Source organism: Corythoichthys intestinalis, chromosome 8 (assembly GCF_030265065.1).
Source record: "Corythoichthys intestinalis isolate RoL2023-P3 chromosome 8, ASM3026506v1, whole genome shotgun sequence".
NCBI classification, from domain to species: Eukaryota; Metazoa; Chordata; class Actinopteri; order Syngnathiformes; family Syngnathidae; genus Corythoichthys; species Corythoichthys intestinalis.
Genome location: NC_080402.1, coordinates 34,518,959 through 34,535,761, shown reverse-complemented (window position 1 = coordinate 34,535,761; position 16,803 = coordinate 34,518,959). Strand labels below are relative to the sequence as shown.

The 16,803-nt window shown below is 39.3% G+C and overlaps 1 protein-coding gene across 4 annotated transcripts in view; it reads left to right on the top strand.

Moving 5' to 3' along the window:
* sdk1b (sidekick cell adhesion molecule 1b) overlaps positions 1-16,803 on the top strand; it is a 620,017-nt gene that overhangs the window by 363,848 nt on the left and 239,366 nt on the right. For all 4 annotated transcript variants that reach the window (XM_057843728.1, XM_057843727.1, XM_057843730.1 and 1 more), the window contains 2 exons: positions 12,289-12,391; positions 16,489-16,664. In XM_057843728.1, the coding sequence (XP_057699711.1) occupies positions 12,289-12,391; positions 16,489-16,664 (279 nt within the window). The remainder of the gene's footprint in view (positions 1-12,288; positions 12,392-16,488; positions 16,665-16,803) is intronic.

Genomic DNA, 16,803 nt, shown 5'->3' with positions numbered 1-16,803 from the left:
ATGTGGTTTAAACATTAAGAAAATGTAATGTCCTCCCGTGTTATTGTACTGTGGAATCTTACATGGTGACTGACTCAGGGAGAACCTGTTATTTGGGCCTGTCGCTTCAGCTCACATTATGATGAGGATGTAAATTATGTACACCGCTGTTAATTGGTGTCAAATGTCTGACCTCATTGCTCACCACAATGAAAAAGCAAGGTCAACCAGGCAGTCATCAGAGAGGACTTGAAACACCCACACATACACGCACACGTACACACGGGTAGATGCTAAGCAGGGTATTTATTAGTGTCAGACTTTTGTGGGACCTTTGGGACTGATACCAATATTAAGGACTTAAAAAAACACACAATATATATTGGCTAATAGGAACATTAATATATGGACTGAATATTAATGGCCAAAATATGATTCCAGATAAACAAAAAGAACATTTCCATATTAAAATATGTAACATTAATGAAGAATACTTTCAACATAAGGATTGTAAACTGGCATTCAACAGTTGCACATGATCTTTGTTTACTTCACTATATATATATATATATATATATATATACAAGCGCTCTCACTGGTCCAACAATTATTCGGTGAGGCTCTATCATTTCTTGTATAGTATATGAGTAAAGCCTCCTGGGAAAATTAAGAACTTATTGGAGCTACTTTTAAAGACGATGGTTTGTAGGTTTAGCTGGCCGCCCTTCAGATAGCCCTTACCAATGTTGTTTAAGTGACAGGATGTTAGTGCTGTCGCACTTTCAAGCTGACACACTCACTTGGCTCCATTTGAACAATCTCTTCTGACAGCATCAACTGACTGATACCTGTGCTTACCAACAAAAACACTCGAGCCGAGTGTGAATGGTTATGTGTCTTTATATTGATGGCTGAAACGCAAAATCCCCTAAATGGATTTCACTTTGGAGGATGAGAACTGGGATTGATGCTCATATTGAGGCTGTTGACAAGAACATCGATGTATTTTCAGAAAGGATGTTTTTGGTCTTGACGGTCGTTGCCTGCCTTTTGTCTGACTGGCGACTCGTCTAGAGCAGTGGTCCCCAACCACTTTGCAGCACGGACCGGTTTAATGTGGGCCTTTTTTTCACAGGCCGGCAATGTGTGGCAGAAAATGACAGTAAACATAAAATGACACGTCAAGGCTAGAAACAAATATTAAGTACAGGGAAAATGTCACTCACCGTACACTGAATCAACTTTTTTTTAACAGCGCCGTCTCCTAAAACTTGTCGGCAGATGTCCGTGGTCGCAAGCATAATGAGTTCTTCTCCAATCGTGAAAGGTTTCTTAGCTTTAGCAATACTTTTCGCCATGAGATATGATGCTCTCACTGCATTCACTTTTGTTGCCTCGTTTGCTAGCTAGTAGCCACAAATTAGGCAGAATGGACTTGGTTGTAGGCTCCTCTTCTGGCTCAGCAGGTGGCCTTTTCCCCGTAAAAAAGCTGTCCAAAGACGTTGCCGCCCACAACACACAGCCAACAGCAGCTAGAATTTCTGTTTACATTTACTGGCGCTGGGCTGATATAGATGTGCAAACACCTTAGTAATTGCAGTCAACCACTAGCTATACAAATCTTTACACGGATTAATCTCTAGAGTAGACAGGGATGTTGATGTGTCAAGCACCACAGGCCAGGTTGCAGTCGTTAATAAATTATTTATTTCTCTGCGTCCCGGTAGCAAATGCGCCACGGACCAGTACCAGTCCGGGGCCTGGTGGTTTGGGAACACTGGTCTAGGGTGTCTGATTTTCACCCAAAGTCAGCTGGATTAGAACCCAAATCTCTGCTACTTAAAAAATGATAGGTGATACAGAAAACAGATGGTTTAGCACTCTACCAACTTAGTGGTTTGGTTGTCACACCCATCCTCCTTGCATACATTCTAAGGAAGGATAAAAATTTAAAAACTGGTCAACAATTAATTACAGGGCAAGTAATGCACTACTATGACTAAACTATTGTATTATAATGGAGTCAAATCCCTAAGAAATGCTTGGATATTAGCTATACTGCTCTAAACTAATTCTCTGTAGCTTGTGTCCTTAAATTGATTGCTGACCTCGATCCTACCTCAGGTAATTCTGGGCAGAATGCAAGGTTCATACAGTTGTGGTCTCCAGCAGTCAAATTGTAAAAACATCCAGCCACATTCACGTTTACTGTTATAGACTATTTAGATTCTTCAATTAACCTAACATACAGTTACGTCTATATTTCTGGCATTTGGATGGAGGCCAAAATAGTGTGATTAATTTTGTGCTCAAAGTCAAAGCTAAAATACAAGTCAGGCCATTTGTATTTGAAGACACCACACTCTTCATTAGACACCAATGATATACTGAGTTTCATCCCACCCATGTTCAATCAACAAAAGACAACGTAGAAATCAGCTTCCTTATTTTTTCTTATAATTCTTTTTAAAAGTCACTTATGCATCTTGTTGAAGCATCATTTCGTAGATCTACTTGATGATTTCCGGAAAGTCTATTCAATTAACGTCATAGGGGTACATTGTTGTACTACAAGTATATATCGCTTGTTATCCTCCTGTAAGAGAACATTTTTGACCACCTTTATTTTATTAATTTTTTTGTATGACACATAATTACCTCGAGTGTCTGTCAAAAATAATAATTACGAAAACAAAATGCTTACCATGCTAACCAGACATTTGTCAATTTGACATTGTGCTCTCTAATCCGGTGTCACTGTTACTCGTGTCACTGGGATTTGTAGAAGTGATGTAGTGAATATATATATACTGTATATTTTTTAATCAGTTTCCTATATATTTTTCCTTCCTCTCAATCAGAAAGATGATTGAGCATTTTGGCAACTGAGAGGCGAGGGATGAATATTTAAAATAGAGCATCACTCTGTGTGGGTCGACGGGGGTCATTTCTTGCCTGGTGCTGGTGGTGATGTAGCGACATTGAGAGGCTAGTGCAGTCAAACCCTGACACTTAGCTGTCAGTGTGCAGCATTAATGAGTGCAGTGACATGCACAAACACTTGCCTCATTCTCGCACTCACATGTGGTATTCTCAAGGCAGTGAGGCAAATGATCACCTTCTCCTCACCTTCCCCCCAAAACGCTTTCCATCATACTTGTGTTTTACTCTTTTTCTTTCCCCCACTTTTCTTGACCTTTTTTTCCTAACATAAGCACGGTCACTTAATTAAACTTGTGTGTTAAGGCATCACTGTTTGGGGTGGGTGCGTGTGTGTGTGTTCATCCTACAGTCAGTCCCTCTGCTCTCGAGGTCCTTGCAACAATTTGTTTAAAAGGCTTAAAACTCTCTCCCTCACGCACATTGGATGACTCCCAGACTACATGGAGTGTTGAGTGAGTGACAGATTTAATAGGAGAACAAGCTGTAATCCAAGAGAATCCATTCAAAGCGGGATTACCCTGTAATCTGGATGGAATCACTTTTCATCTCCCTCTTGCGCTGTCTCTTTCTCTTTATCCATCTCTAGCTCTTCTCTGTCCTAAAGCTGCACCAATACATTTACTAGCTGTTTTTTTAATCATTCCTAACCTTGATTTAATTTTGGATTTTTGTGCCTCTGACCAAATATGGAGCAAACACACTCAAACACCCATTCACGTGTACACACTGTGGTGCACACACTCTAACCTGTCAATCAGCAGTGATACACTGACGACAGTAATGTAGTTTTGCTGCTTTGCTTTCCTGCCAAATAATATGTAATAAATCACACACACAAACATGCTAAGAACCACTATATTCTTATCCACTATGCTCACCTTTGTAATATGACGATATACAGTAGGCCTACTCTATATTATATATCCAAATGTATTTTCTCACAGGCTTTGACTCGCTTATAAATTCAAGTCACATCCCATAAAAACTTCATCTCTTCTGGGAGGGCTTCTCACATTGATTTGGAGTGTGTTCATAGAACCTTTTTACAATTCTTTCAGAAGCACATTTGTGACGTCAAACAGTGATTTGGGTGACTGGCCTTCTTTTTTTTTTTGTTCTAATTTATCCATATTCGGTTGGGGTCAGAACCTTTATAAAGACAAGTCGGGTTGATCTCGACCAAGATATCTCATACATGTCTTTACTTTGTACACTGGTGCAAAGTCATTTTAGAACCGGAACAGCCCATCCCTAAACTCTATCCACAAAGTTGGGACCATGGAATTGTCAAGAATATTGGCCAACTGAAAAGAGCACTGAGGCTTCAGCATTTTGGGCAGTTTTGGCAGAAATATACTTAAAAAGGTAAAGCAAAGGAAGCCTTGATAAATGCACTGACAAGGCTGCACCAAAGGACCCAAACGCTCGACAGTTCAGTTCAAACAAAAGTTTATTTTCCGGTTCATAAGGATAATGGAGGAGGATAATGAAAATTCACAGTAACAGTAAGACACCTATCAACTGAGTAAATTCCACAAAAAAACAAAAGGCATTGGTTAAAATACATAAAACACCATTTACCATCAATCGTGGTCAAAAAGGGCTTACACAAGGATGTGGCGTAGGACGTGGCAGGATAGCAGACAATCCGACACAGGTTAGATGCAGACTATTTATACAGAGGGTCACAGCTGGACACGATCAGCCTGTTTGGCAAGAGCAGGAAGTAAAGTTAAATCAAGGAGGAACTACACTACCAAAATAAAAGTGTCTCTCTCTCTCTCCTTCTTTTCTTCTGTTCCCCCATAACCCATTCCTGTTCGCTGCTTTGACTTAGTAAAGAAAGTATGTTGAATTATCACAATTTGAGTATGTTATTCTCCAATGTGAAACATTAAAACTGTTAGGACCAACCGGACACGCAGATTTCCATTCTCCGTGTCAAACAGCTAAACAGGACAGGTTTAAACAAACAAACAAACAAACAAACAAAAGTCAATTCCTGCTCAAACTTTACTGTGCACCAGTGCTAAATACAAGGTCCATAAAGAAATGAATTAAACATTTTTTGTGTGTGGATGAATTTAACTGGCATGCAGAGTATAACCTCAACCTGACAGAACCTGTTTGGCATGAATAAGAGCAGAAACGGAGAGAACGGCCATCACATCCAATGTCAGTGTATAACCTCACAAATAGCATCTCAAAGCATAGTGAAACAGTCACCTACGCACATTCCTAAACCCGTATAAGATCTTCCCAGTGTAGTTTTAGCTGTTTTAGTTTGAGTGACGGGCCGAAGTCATACTAAAACCTATTGATTAGGAATGGGATTACACTTACCTGCATCAGGGAGTCAGTATAGTGTATAAATCCAAAATGATATTAAACTTAATACCTGCATAAATCTTATCTGTCGTCACTACCGTCATGCATGTGTATAACTGATGTAAAAATCATCATACAATGGTTGCATACATAAGTGGTGTTAATTTTTGTGTTCAAACATTATTGTCAACGTTATCAAAGCTCTAAGAAATGAGAGATTTTTTCATTCTTAAATACTTTGAGCAACCATCTGTGAAGACGGGGCATGGAGGACCCAAATGCAGAGAAACAAAATGCGGCAAGAATGAAAAAGCATGGTGGTGGAAAACTAAAAAAATAAAAAAGACAAAGCAAACGAAACTCAGGGTACTAACAAAGGTATCAAAACTTACTTAAAGAGGAACAAGGGCTTGGACGGAGAAATAGACGCTGAGTAGACACTTGGATAGACACTTGGATAAACAATGACCGAACAAGAACAGACAGCACATGGGGAGCTTAAATACAGACATGGGGTAACAAGACAATGAGAGACAGGTGGTTGATATAAGAGGCAGCGGATTGGTCAAGACACAAGGAGCAGGCCACAACAGGTGAAATCAATGGGCAATCACATGGACAAGAAACACTAGGGCAAAATCCTAACAAAACTCAACTCAAGGCATGACAGCATCTTTCACTTGAAGGTTGTTTATACTGAATGTTGAGACTGTGAAGTCATTAGCATTCAAATCTAGTACAAAGTAGCTAACAATTGACTGTCAAGTCTGGTGTCTCCAGTGTTTGTTTGTTTTGTTTTGTTTTATTTTTTTTTTTCCTAATCAAAGGTTGATTGTTTTAAGAGCAATACAATACACAGTATTTTGATGAAACGTCTGGACTCTCCTTGTCATGTATTTGCAGGGAGCCGTTCGAGCTGGCGCATCTTGCACATGAACAAAGAATTAAAAGCAAAATAACTTTTGCCTCTCATAATCTCTGCGTAGCAAGAACTGGAAAATGCTCAAACATTAAAGCGGCGTTCAGCGAATGACGGAATGTGCAATCCTGACAAGATGAAATAATATTTCCCCAGAGTGAGACGCCGTTAGAGAGAGGAGACAGTAGGGAAGATCACACATCCATATGGCATTTTCATTTCTCCTACTCTTCCGCCATCTTTTCCTCCGGCGGCGTGACTGCCATCTGCAATACTCCCCCCGATATGTTCTGTCTCACTTTCATTTACCTCCTTTCACCCTCTCTTGGGATTCCGTCTGCCTCCCGCTGTCCGAGCTAACAGGCTGTCACCTTTAGCACATTACTTGGGGCCACTATCAACGTTAAACACAGCCACCCATGTCTGCTTGGCCGACCTCCTCTTAATGACCACCTTCCATCTCGTTCACCTGCTACAGGGATGAGGTCTCTTTTTATATATATATATATTACGACGTGTTGTACTACACGTTGGCCTTTGCACGATGACAAGGTTCTGTGTGTGTGGGTGTAGGGGTGTGTGTGTTTGTGTGTGTGTGTGTGTGTGTACGTGTACGTAAAAAAATATATTCACCATTACACCCATTCTCAGAGAGAGAAAAAACACAAAATTATTCATTTGCAATAAAATGGCCTTAACTATGAAACAAACAAAAACTACTTTATTATAAACATGTTGGTAATGTTCCAGAACCCAAGTGTGCTGTTTATTTAGATGCTCAGGGAACAACAACAGGTCTAAAATATTATATTCCAATCCATTCAGACGTTCTTTCAAATATTGGTCAGTATGGAAGCACATTACATTTGCTGCTCAGACAAAAAAAAAAAAAAAAAAAAATCAGCATATTCTTCACACAACAAAAATACCCACAAAATGCTAATGAACTGACGATAGCACAACAACACTAACTATCCTGATGCTAAATAGCAGCCCACCTACAGCAGAGTTTATGTAGAAAACTATTATATTACTATAGAATGTATCACAATTGTTGAGAAAATGTTGTGAGGACTTGTTGTATCCCACTGTACCTTTGAAGAAACATTCCTCTTAACATTGGACAAACCTGACGGCAGTCGCATAGGAGCTCTGGTTAAAGGCAGTGGTTGTGCTGGATATTTGTGTGTCAATTGACAGAAATGTCACACATTTTAAACATCTGATATAAAAAGAATAACGTAGAGTAACACTGCCTAAGCAACCCCCAAGGGGAGCCGAGGGAGCATGCACCTCCACGTACCCAGGGTGGTTCCCTGATCCAACCAAGACGTCTTGACCAACCCCAAAAGTTGGCATCACCCAGCACATAGCCACCACCACACTTCCAATACTCACAGGGGTACCTCCCTTTTCAGTAGCAGCCATTATGCGGGAGAGAGACAGTTCAGGTACACTGTAGTCAAGGCCAATCCAGGACACCAGGATAGAGGGGACCAAAGTGAGGACTAAAGGGTGAAAGGGGGCCGCTGCAGGAATGAGGAAAAACATTATTTTCCCACTTTCCTTTTTATTTTGGTCTGCATTGATTGTCAAACTTTGTCTTATTGGCAGGTCTTGAGAAAAACATGACTGGAACTGGCTGGCAAAGTACATTTTTGTTCCACCTGGTGTCAATTCTGAATTACATTTCAAACAAGTAAACTTTTAATACTGTCATGTCACTCACCTACTGATGACAACGCATCAGGAGCCATGTGGAGTACTGTATCTTACTCAAGGATACTTTGAGCTATCCACCAGCTAGTACAGAATGCTACAGCCAGAGTCCTCACAAATACAAGGAAGCTGGACCACATTACACCGGTTTTGAAATCGCTACACTGGCTTCCAGTGAGTCAAAGGATAGACTATAAAATACTACTGCTCGTCTATAAAACACTTGATGGCCTTGGACCAAAATACATGCTTGATTTGTTAGATTCCTATGAGACATCTAGACCCCTAAGGTCATCTGGAACCGGTCTCCTGCATGTTCCAAGAACCAAGCAGGGTGAGGCAGCATTTAGTCATTATGCTACTCACCTCTGGAACAAGTTACCTGAACGTCTGAAGTATGCTCAAACTATTAGCTCCTTTAAATCAGGGCTAAAAACGCTTTTGTTTAGCACTGCATATCCATAACTGTCTATATATTTCAATCTACTTGCTTTCTATTCCTCTTGTGCTTATCTCCATTGCTGATTTCAATTATTATTAGTAGTAGTAGTTTTTATTTTATTTTATTCTATTTGTGATTAAATGCGATTTTTATGTATAATTTTATTTCCTATTTTGATTGTCTTGGTTTTTACGTTGTATTGATTTTAATTTTTATGATCTTCATGTGATGTAAAGCACTTAAAATTGCCTTGAGTTGAATTGTGCTATATAGATAAATTTGCCTTGCTTTGCCTTGCCTTGACATAGTCAACAAAGAGGGGATCGAACCCACAACCTTTTGGGTTGGGAGACCACTGCGCTGAGCTATGTTGACTAATATTCCAAATTCAAAATGCCTGTCAACTTGTTATCTACCATGGCTAACACCCTCATGAGCCCGAGCTATGGTAGCATCAAAACTCCCCAAGTCAAGTATGGGCAGCAAAATATTACCCCACAGGCTTTAATTGGCCCCATGACCGCAATTTTAAGACCTTGCAAGTTGGAGACCTCATTTAAACGAAGATCTCCCCATCAAGCCCAATGTCGGTGTTGGAATGAGTGCAAGCTTTGTACTTACCGGTATCTCTCTTCTTTACAAGCTGGTCACATTGCTTGGTATCTGCCCATATGCCGAAGCAGTTCTGATTGATTCATTCTCTCATTTGTGATTATGTTGCAACATATTAGTAAAGAGTATTTGGCGCATGGCTGTCAACTTACAAGCCACCGAGAGCTTAAGCAGGACTGCTTTTATTGTTCTTAAATAGAAATGTATTTTTCTTGGAACTTAAAAAAATTGTACAGTAAATTTTGGACTATAAGCCGCCACCCACCAAATTTGACACGGAAAACGCATTTGTTCATAGATAAGCCACACATGACCGCAACTGTCCTCACTGTATTTTGGGATATTTGCACCAAAAGATATCAACAGGTAACAGTTTATTTGAGAGCGGCATCATAAGACTGTCATAAGTCAAATGAACCATCATTAAGCTTTAAACCAATTGGCTACAAAGCTTCATTGCTTAAAGAAGCTTCATTTGGCCATTACTGCTCCCTTGGGGGAGACAGTCAACCTCTGCTGCCACCTGCTGTCAACACTGTTGTCGTCCAATATGCCTCTTAGCATGCATTGCAGCGCTGCAGATGTAAATAACAATCAAAATTCATCTTCTGTGCTTATTTTTTAAAATAATTAATGAATTAATTAATTTTTAATTAAAAGTCTTTAATTATCTTTTCAGTTACGGTTCCAGTTGTTTCATTAATTGCTAGTTAAGGTATTTGGTAAGACTTTATCTCACTTTTGAATGGATGTAAAAAATCTGAGCTGGACATAAATGGAGTCAGTGACATAATCTGCCGGATGACACTTAGGCTAGGTTCATACTACAGGTCTTAATGCACAAATCAGATTTTTCGTCATAACCGTTTTTTTGCCGTGCCCGTTCAGACTGCCTTTGTTCATTGAGACCATTCGAGTATTACACATGCGCACTAATTCGCAGTCCGACACTCGCTGAGCAAGAAGACCCGCATGCGCAGAAGCATCAAAACAAATGACACACATGTCATCTGTCATTCCAGGGATATCATATTTTTCTTTTCAAAAAGAGGACACAAATAACAGACATAAATAATCCCCGTTTAGGCTTATAATCAAAGTGTATATGTCCGTGCATGTCACACACACACATACGGGCAGTTTGCCCCGACTCTCGGCCGTGTAGACAATGTTGAAATATTGCTTACATAGAGCAGAGAGAAAAGGATCATTCTCAGGCTTATCCCCAACCCATTTTTATTTTGAATGACTGTTGACAAGCCCGGCCATTTCCCAAAAACCGTGTACACTGCAAGCTAGGTGCTAATAACGCACAGCTGCACCGCTACCTTAGCGTCTCTCTCACTATTTGATGACATAATTGCTGCATGAATTCCAATTTGGGAGACTGGACAGTACAGACCGCCGCGACAGTCCGGAAAAATGTGGCCCAGATCGGATTTGAACCACATACGAAAGTGACCCAGATCAGATTTGAAATGGTCCAGTTCTATGCGACTTGTCACGTTCAGACCGTCAAGTTAATGCTCGAGTCGGAAAAACACGAAAAAATCGGATTCGTGCATTAAGACCTGTAGTATGAACCTAGCCTTATTGGCATCTGTCATCAGCATTCAGTAATGCCCATGATAGTGTCATAATTATGACGGTCTTATGGCAGTGTTATGACGCCGTTGTCAAATAACGTGCTACCTGTTCACCCAAATAAATCAACAAATAAGCCACACTGGACTATAAACCGCAGTATTCAAAATGAGGGAATAAAGTAGCTGTTTATAGTCTGAAAATTAAGGTAGGTTTTTCTTCTATCTCATTATGTCGCCTGGTCCCCCTTTCAAAAAGGCTTTTTTCAAAAACTCATTTTTCCTTTATAAAATTTTTTATGTTACAAGCCTGCGCACTTAATAAAAGATTAAAGATGGAATGAGTTAAGATACAAATTATTCCGACATCTATTCATTTCTACGGGGACAAAAAAAATCATATTAAACTTTAAACTTCATATCCCTACCAAATATTTTCTTTGTGGCATTACCCTCATTTTACGATTAGTGACTCAACCTGCACTCTTTGGTGAGAGCATCAGTGGGTGTCAGTGACAACTTGTTGGCATGTTTTAAGTGTGTGAGAGTGAAATTCTATGTGTGCTGTGCATGTGTCTATGTATGCGTAGCGATTTGCCTGCTTTATGTCTTATTCCATGTGACAGTGGGATATGATTCTTTTGGCTCTCGAATGTGTCTCAGCGAGAAGGAGGAGGAATTAAGAGCAGAGTCTCAATTACCACCTTTTGGGTCCTTCGCTTCAAAGGGGAGATGAAAGGCCTTCCTCACCTCCATCTCCATTGGCTTTCTAACCCCCCCAAACCCTTTGCACAATCCTTCACGTTCCGACGCTCACATCCCCATCCAACTCCTGTCACAGTTGGCCTCTTTAATTTGTACTTTCTACTTCTGACTGATTGCAAATTTGCATATTCATAACTACGTAGTGCCATGGCCAATCCGATGACGTTCATACATGTGCGTGTCTGTGTGTGTGTGTGTGTGTGTGTGTGTGTGTGTGTGTGTGTGTGTGTGTGTGTGTGTGTAGGCCGTACTTCTTTTCATACTAATTCTGCTGAGCACATTATACTCTATTCAAGCTGTGATAAGAATCCTATTGAGTCTTTTTTTTTTTTTTTTTAAATGTGAGAGGCCATTTGGGTCATAAATCATCTTCTCCCTCGCTCCTCAGACACACACACATCATCATCATAATCTCTTACTCAAGCCACCATTTATATTACCAGCGGGGACATAAATCACTCTTAATACACACCAGTGTACTATTTTTCATGTTATCACTGTAACACATGTGTAGTGTTATACTCTTTGCAATTCATCATTACTTCCCTGAAGGATGGGAAATAGTTTTGGGGAGGAGGAAATCGTGAGCGTTTGTGGATAGTAGGTTTATTATGCAATTCATTTTACAATGGAAATAGGAATGCAATGACACATCAAGTTAATCCATTTGTATTCAATTCCAATCGAAAATGTTTGTTCTTGCATATAGTTGCCGTCACAAAAATGACAATGCAAAAGTTTTAGGTTAGACATGACTTTGGCCTCAGGAAAAAAAACAGCAAATACTAGTATGTTCGTTTTTCAACAGACTAGAAAGAGGACAAAAAAAGTTCAATGAGTAGTAATCGATTATTTAAAAAAACGTACTATGAGCATATTCAGTGTTTTGAAGGGGTTTACATTGGCATGCGTAGCTAGTTTACTGCCAATAACCCAATTAGATCACTATAAAGGTCTTGGCTGCTGTGTGACCCAATGTTGTCATCTCTCTATTGCAGATTCTGAGACCGAAGTTGATCCTCCAGCCATTGTGATCGAACCTAAAAATACAACAGTCCTTGCAGGGGCTACAGCCATCCTGGAGTGCATTGCTAATGCCAGGTATAATTTTGATGTATCTCCTCAAAGGTGTATTGACTGGCCACAGTATTTCACCGACACATGATCAATACAAGAGTTATAGAAAACATTTTAGAAAGCATATCATTTATTTTATATTAGGACTGTCAAACAATTAAAATTTTTAACCGAGTTAATCACAGCTTAAAAATATTAATCGTAATTAATTGCAATTCAAACCATCTCTAAAATATGCCATATTTTTCTGTAAATTATTGTTGGAACGGAAAGATAAGACACAAGACGGATATATACATTCAACATACTGTACATAACTGTATTTGTTTATTATAGCAATAAATCCACAAGATGGCATTAACATTATTAACATTCTTCCCGTTAAAGGGATCCACAGATAGAAAGACTTGTAGTTCTTAAAAGATAAATGTTAGTACAAGTTATAGTAATTTTATATTAAAACCCCTCTTAATGTTTTCGTTTTAATAAAATTTGTAAAATTTTCAATCAAAAAAATAAACTAGTAGCTCGCCATTGTTGACGTCGCCGAGCGGTGACATCACACGGGCTCCCTGCCGTTCTTCCACAGTGTCTTTAACCACATAAGGTAGTGTTTGAAATACACCACAAGGTGTCAATGGCCAGTTTTAAATTACTTAAAAATCAAGCCAATCAGTGTGTCTTGTCCCTCGACTGACGCCGTAGTTCCCTGTTGCCATTGTACTTCACGGTCATTTGAGTGCTGGCTTCACAATATACGAGACTTCTGATAGTTTTATATATTGTGACTAAATATTGCCATCCACTGTATTTGTTGAACTAAATGATTGAAGCGCTTTTCTTTTTGTGAACATTATATTTTTTGAGGGATAGGAATATTTTTTTTGTTGTGCTTTCACTAAATGATACTTATGTTTGTTGTGAAGGAGTTGCCGAAGCTTATCCCAATAATCGACGCGGTCCAATGAACACCTGGGTCCACTCGCCTTTCTCTGCCTCTTTGCTCTTAATGTGCAAAAAACGGCATCATTGTAATCCGTTTGAGGCAATGCATGAGCGGGTCATTCCGCGTATGCGTTATATGCGTCAAATATTTTATTGTTATTAATTTTTTTAAAAAAATAATTACCGCCCGTTAACGCGATAAATTTGACAGCACTATTTTATATATACTGTATAATAAATATTTGATCTCACATCACAGTACTTTCTTTTGTACCCTGTGAGTTCTTAACAGTTTTGAACTGGAATTAGAAATTTTAATGTGAAGTCAGTTTTTTTTTTTTTTTTTTATAAACATACTTGATCACATTTTAAAATAGTCCACACATGATATTGAAGTACTCTACATCAGTGGTCTCCAACCCGGTCCTCAAAGGCCCGCTGTGGGTCGTGGTTTTGGTTCCTGCTGATCCAGCACCGATAGTTGAACCAATGAGGTTTCTGCTAAAACAAGCAGCACCTAATTGCAATCGACTGATTGCACTTGTAAAACACCATATTGGTGAAAAAGTGTTGTCATTTGTTTGGTTGGAATGAAATCCTGCACCCACAGCAGGCCTTTGAAGACCGGGTTGGAGACCACTTCTCTACATAATACACTAAACACCAACCAAATAAGGGAAACAAAAGCTTAACCCTGGACACAACATTGTAAGTAATTGATGCTCCTGCCTGAAAATGTTTTGTAGTTGCACATAAGGTATATCCCACCATATTTGAAAATAAAATCACTATGGTTAGGTTCATACTGCAGGTCTTAATGCACAAATCCGATTTTTTTGTCATATCTGTTTTTTTTTGGTGTGCCGGTTCAGACTGCCTTTGTCTATTGAGACCGTTCAAGTATTACGCATGCGCACTAATTTGCAGTCTGACATGTGCTGAGCAAGAAGACCTGCATGCGCTGAAGCATCAAAACAAATGACCACACATGCTGGCTGTCATCCGTCATTCCAGGGAGATTCCAGGGAGAATTTTCAAAAATAAACCACAAATAACAGACATAAATAATCCCCGTTTAGGCTTATATTCAAAGTTTATATGGATCGATAGCATGCGCACACTGTCCGTGCATGTCACACACACATACGGGCAGTTTTCCCAGACTCTCGGCAGTGTAAGCAATCTTGAAATATTGCTCGTATAGAGCAGAGAGATAACCGATCATTCTCAGGCTTATCCTCAACCCATTTTTATTTTTTTAATGACTGTCCCGACCGTTCCCAAAAAGTTGTGTTCAAGGCAAGCTAGGCGCTAACGCACAGCTGCAGCACTACCTTAGCGCGGCGTCTCACTTGCTCTTTGATAACGTAATTGCTGCATGAATTCCGATATGGGAGACCTGACTGTTCAGATGGCGTGCAACATTCTGGAAAAAATGTGCCCAGATCGGATTTAAACCACAGACGAAAGTCGCCCAGATCGGATTTGATCAGCGGTCAAAAACCTGTGGCTCTTTGATGCCTCTCATGCGGCTCAGTTTTAATAATAGAAAATTAATATGCAGTTAAAATATTTAAATTCGTTAAAATGGGAACGGGAACTTATCTTCCCTTTGTTAAGCAGAACAAGTCAGTGTCACTTATTTAGCATCTCTGTCGACAGAACACTCACGCAGGCCATTATTTTACCAACCAAGTAAAGTCACGGTGGCAATCGGAAAATGTCTTTGCGCTATTCACACTTGTGGGATTCACACTGTGAATGGTGCAAAGACAAATACACACCTACCGAGTGGCACCTTGACTTTACATCGTTGGTGATTTGATGACATACGTGAGTGTTATGTGAATATTTGTGTGTAAAAAGTGAGCAAGGCTTGATCTTCTAAGCGACGAGCAATACTTGAACATATACCTGGGCTAACATATCAATTTTCTATGATAACAATTGTGTGTAGCTGCCAATATTTTCCATGGAAACCTGTTTGAAAACTGTTAAAGGTGGCTGACTCCTGCTCTCGGTGCTGCAAAATCAAAGATGAGTTTTTCAGCAAATAATAAAATACATTAAACTATGGGGAGTAGGAATACCAATGAAGACTTTTTTTCCTCTTTATTTTTAGCTTGAGGCAATGTCGTTTTTATGTATAACACGCCATAATGTCCAGTGGCAAAATAACACCAGGCATGGACATTTTATGTGGGTTTGCTCAGTTTAATTAGCGTTTGGATACTGACTTATCAAATCAACAGGTGAAAAGCTGCACACACCTTCAAAGCGCGCAAGTATTTGTAGACGGCTTTTGACATATTGGCTGGTTGTGTAACTCATGTGTCTTGGCGGCAATTGTTCAAATGGCAAAACGTTTAGCACAACGCAATTATAATAAGGTGGAAAGTACAAATAAAGGAAACAGCAGTACTTTGTTAATGAGTTTCTGATTCTCTGCCTCTGTTATAAACCCCTTAAATAATACCCCTCAAAAAAAGTTTGTACAGTGCAAGCAAACGATAAATGTTAAGAGGTGGAAATAGAAAGAAATACTGAAGGAGAAAGTGGAGTAGTTGTGGAGCCTTTGAGCCTCTTTAATCACAAAATCTTGAGCAGCATGATCAGTGTTAGCATTCATCTCACAGGTCCCTGAGTCTTTCTGGTTAATTAAAAATGAACAAAATGAACATTTATTGAAATAAATTAGCACTTTAAATCATCATCATTAGGTCTGGTTAATTTATTTACAATATAGCCATAAATATTTAAGCCCCCACTAACTAACACTATAATGCTCTCTAAACTCGGAGCATAAGTAATGGATTTATGTATTTTCCAATGCAAATTGAGCAAATACTTTACCATTAATAACATAATTAGTTTATACAAATGCACAATGCATCATAGTTATTAAAAAACACAAACCAAAAAAAAAAAAAAATAGAATAGGACATAGCAGACACAGCACACTTTCACAATCATAATTATAATAAATCCTTAATGTAAGACCCATAAAGTCTTGATTTCAATGAAAGTCCTTCTCTGATCTCCAGCTGCTTCATGCAGACAAGTTGTGACTCCTCCGACATACACTGTCACCATTCATTTGCTGCCTCATTGGCACTCAAAGTGATGCATTTAATATGTTCTATTCTGTCGCTTCATTCTGTTCTCCCCCTACTCAGAGATGTGGACAGCCTACTTATGGTGTGGAAACGCGATGGAAATCCCTTTGCCAGTGGGCGGCGACTGGTGATTCCCGCCATAGCTTCCTCAAATGGTGGCTTGTATGTTTGCGAAGCTCTGCTTGGCAACAGCACCACCAAAGCTGCCGAGGCCAGGGCGCACCTCTTTGTGATTGGTAAGCAAAGATGTATACAATGTCATTTACCGTATTAACCTTAAGCAAAATAAAATATTTTGAAAAATTTGGGGAATTTGGATGTTTGCATGGAAATTAAACAAATTTTAAACCAGCAACATGCAATAATCATCATTCA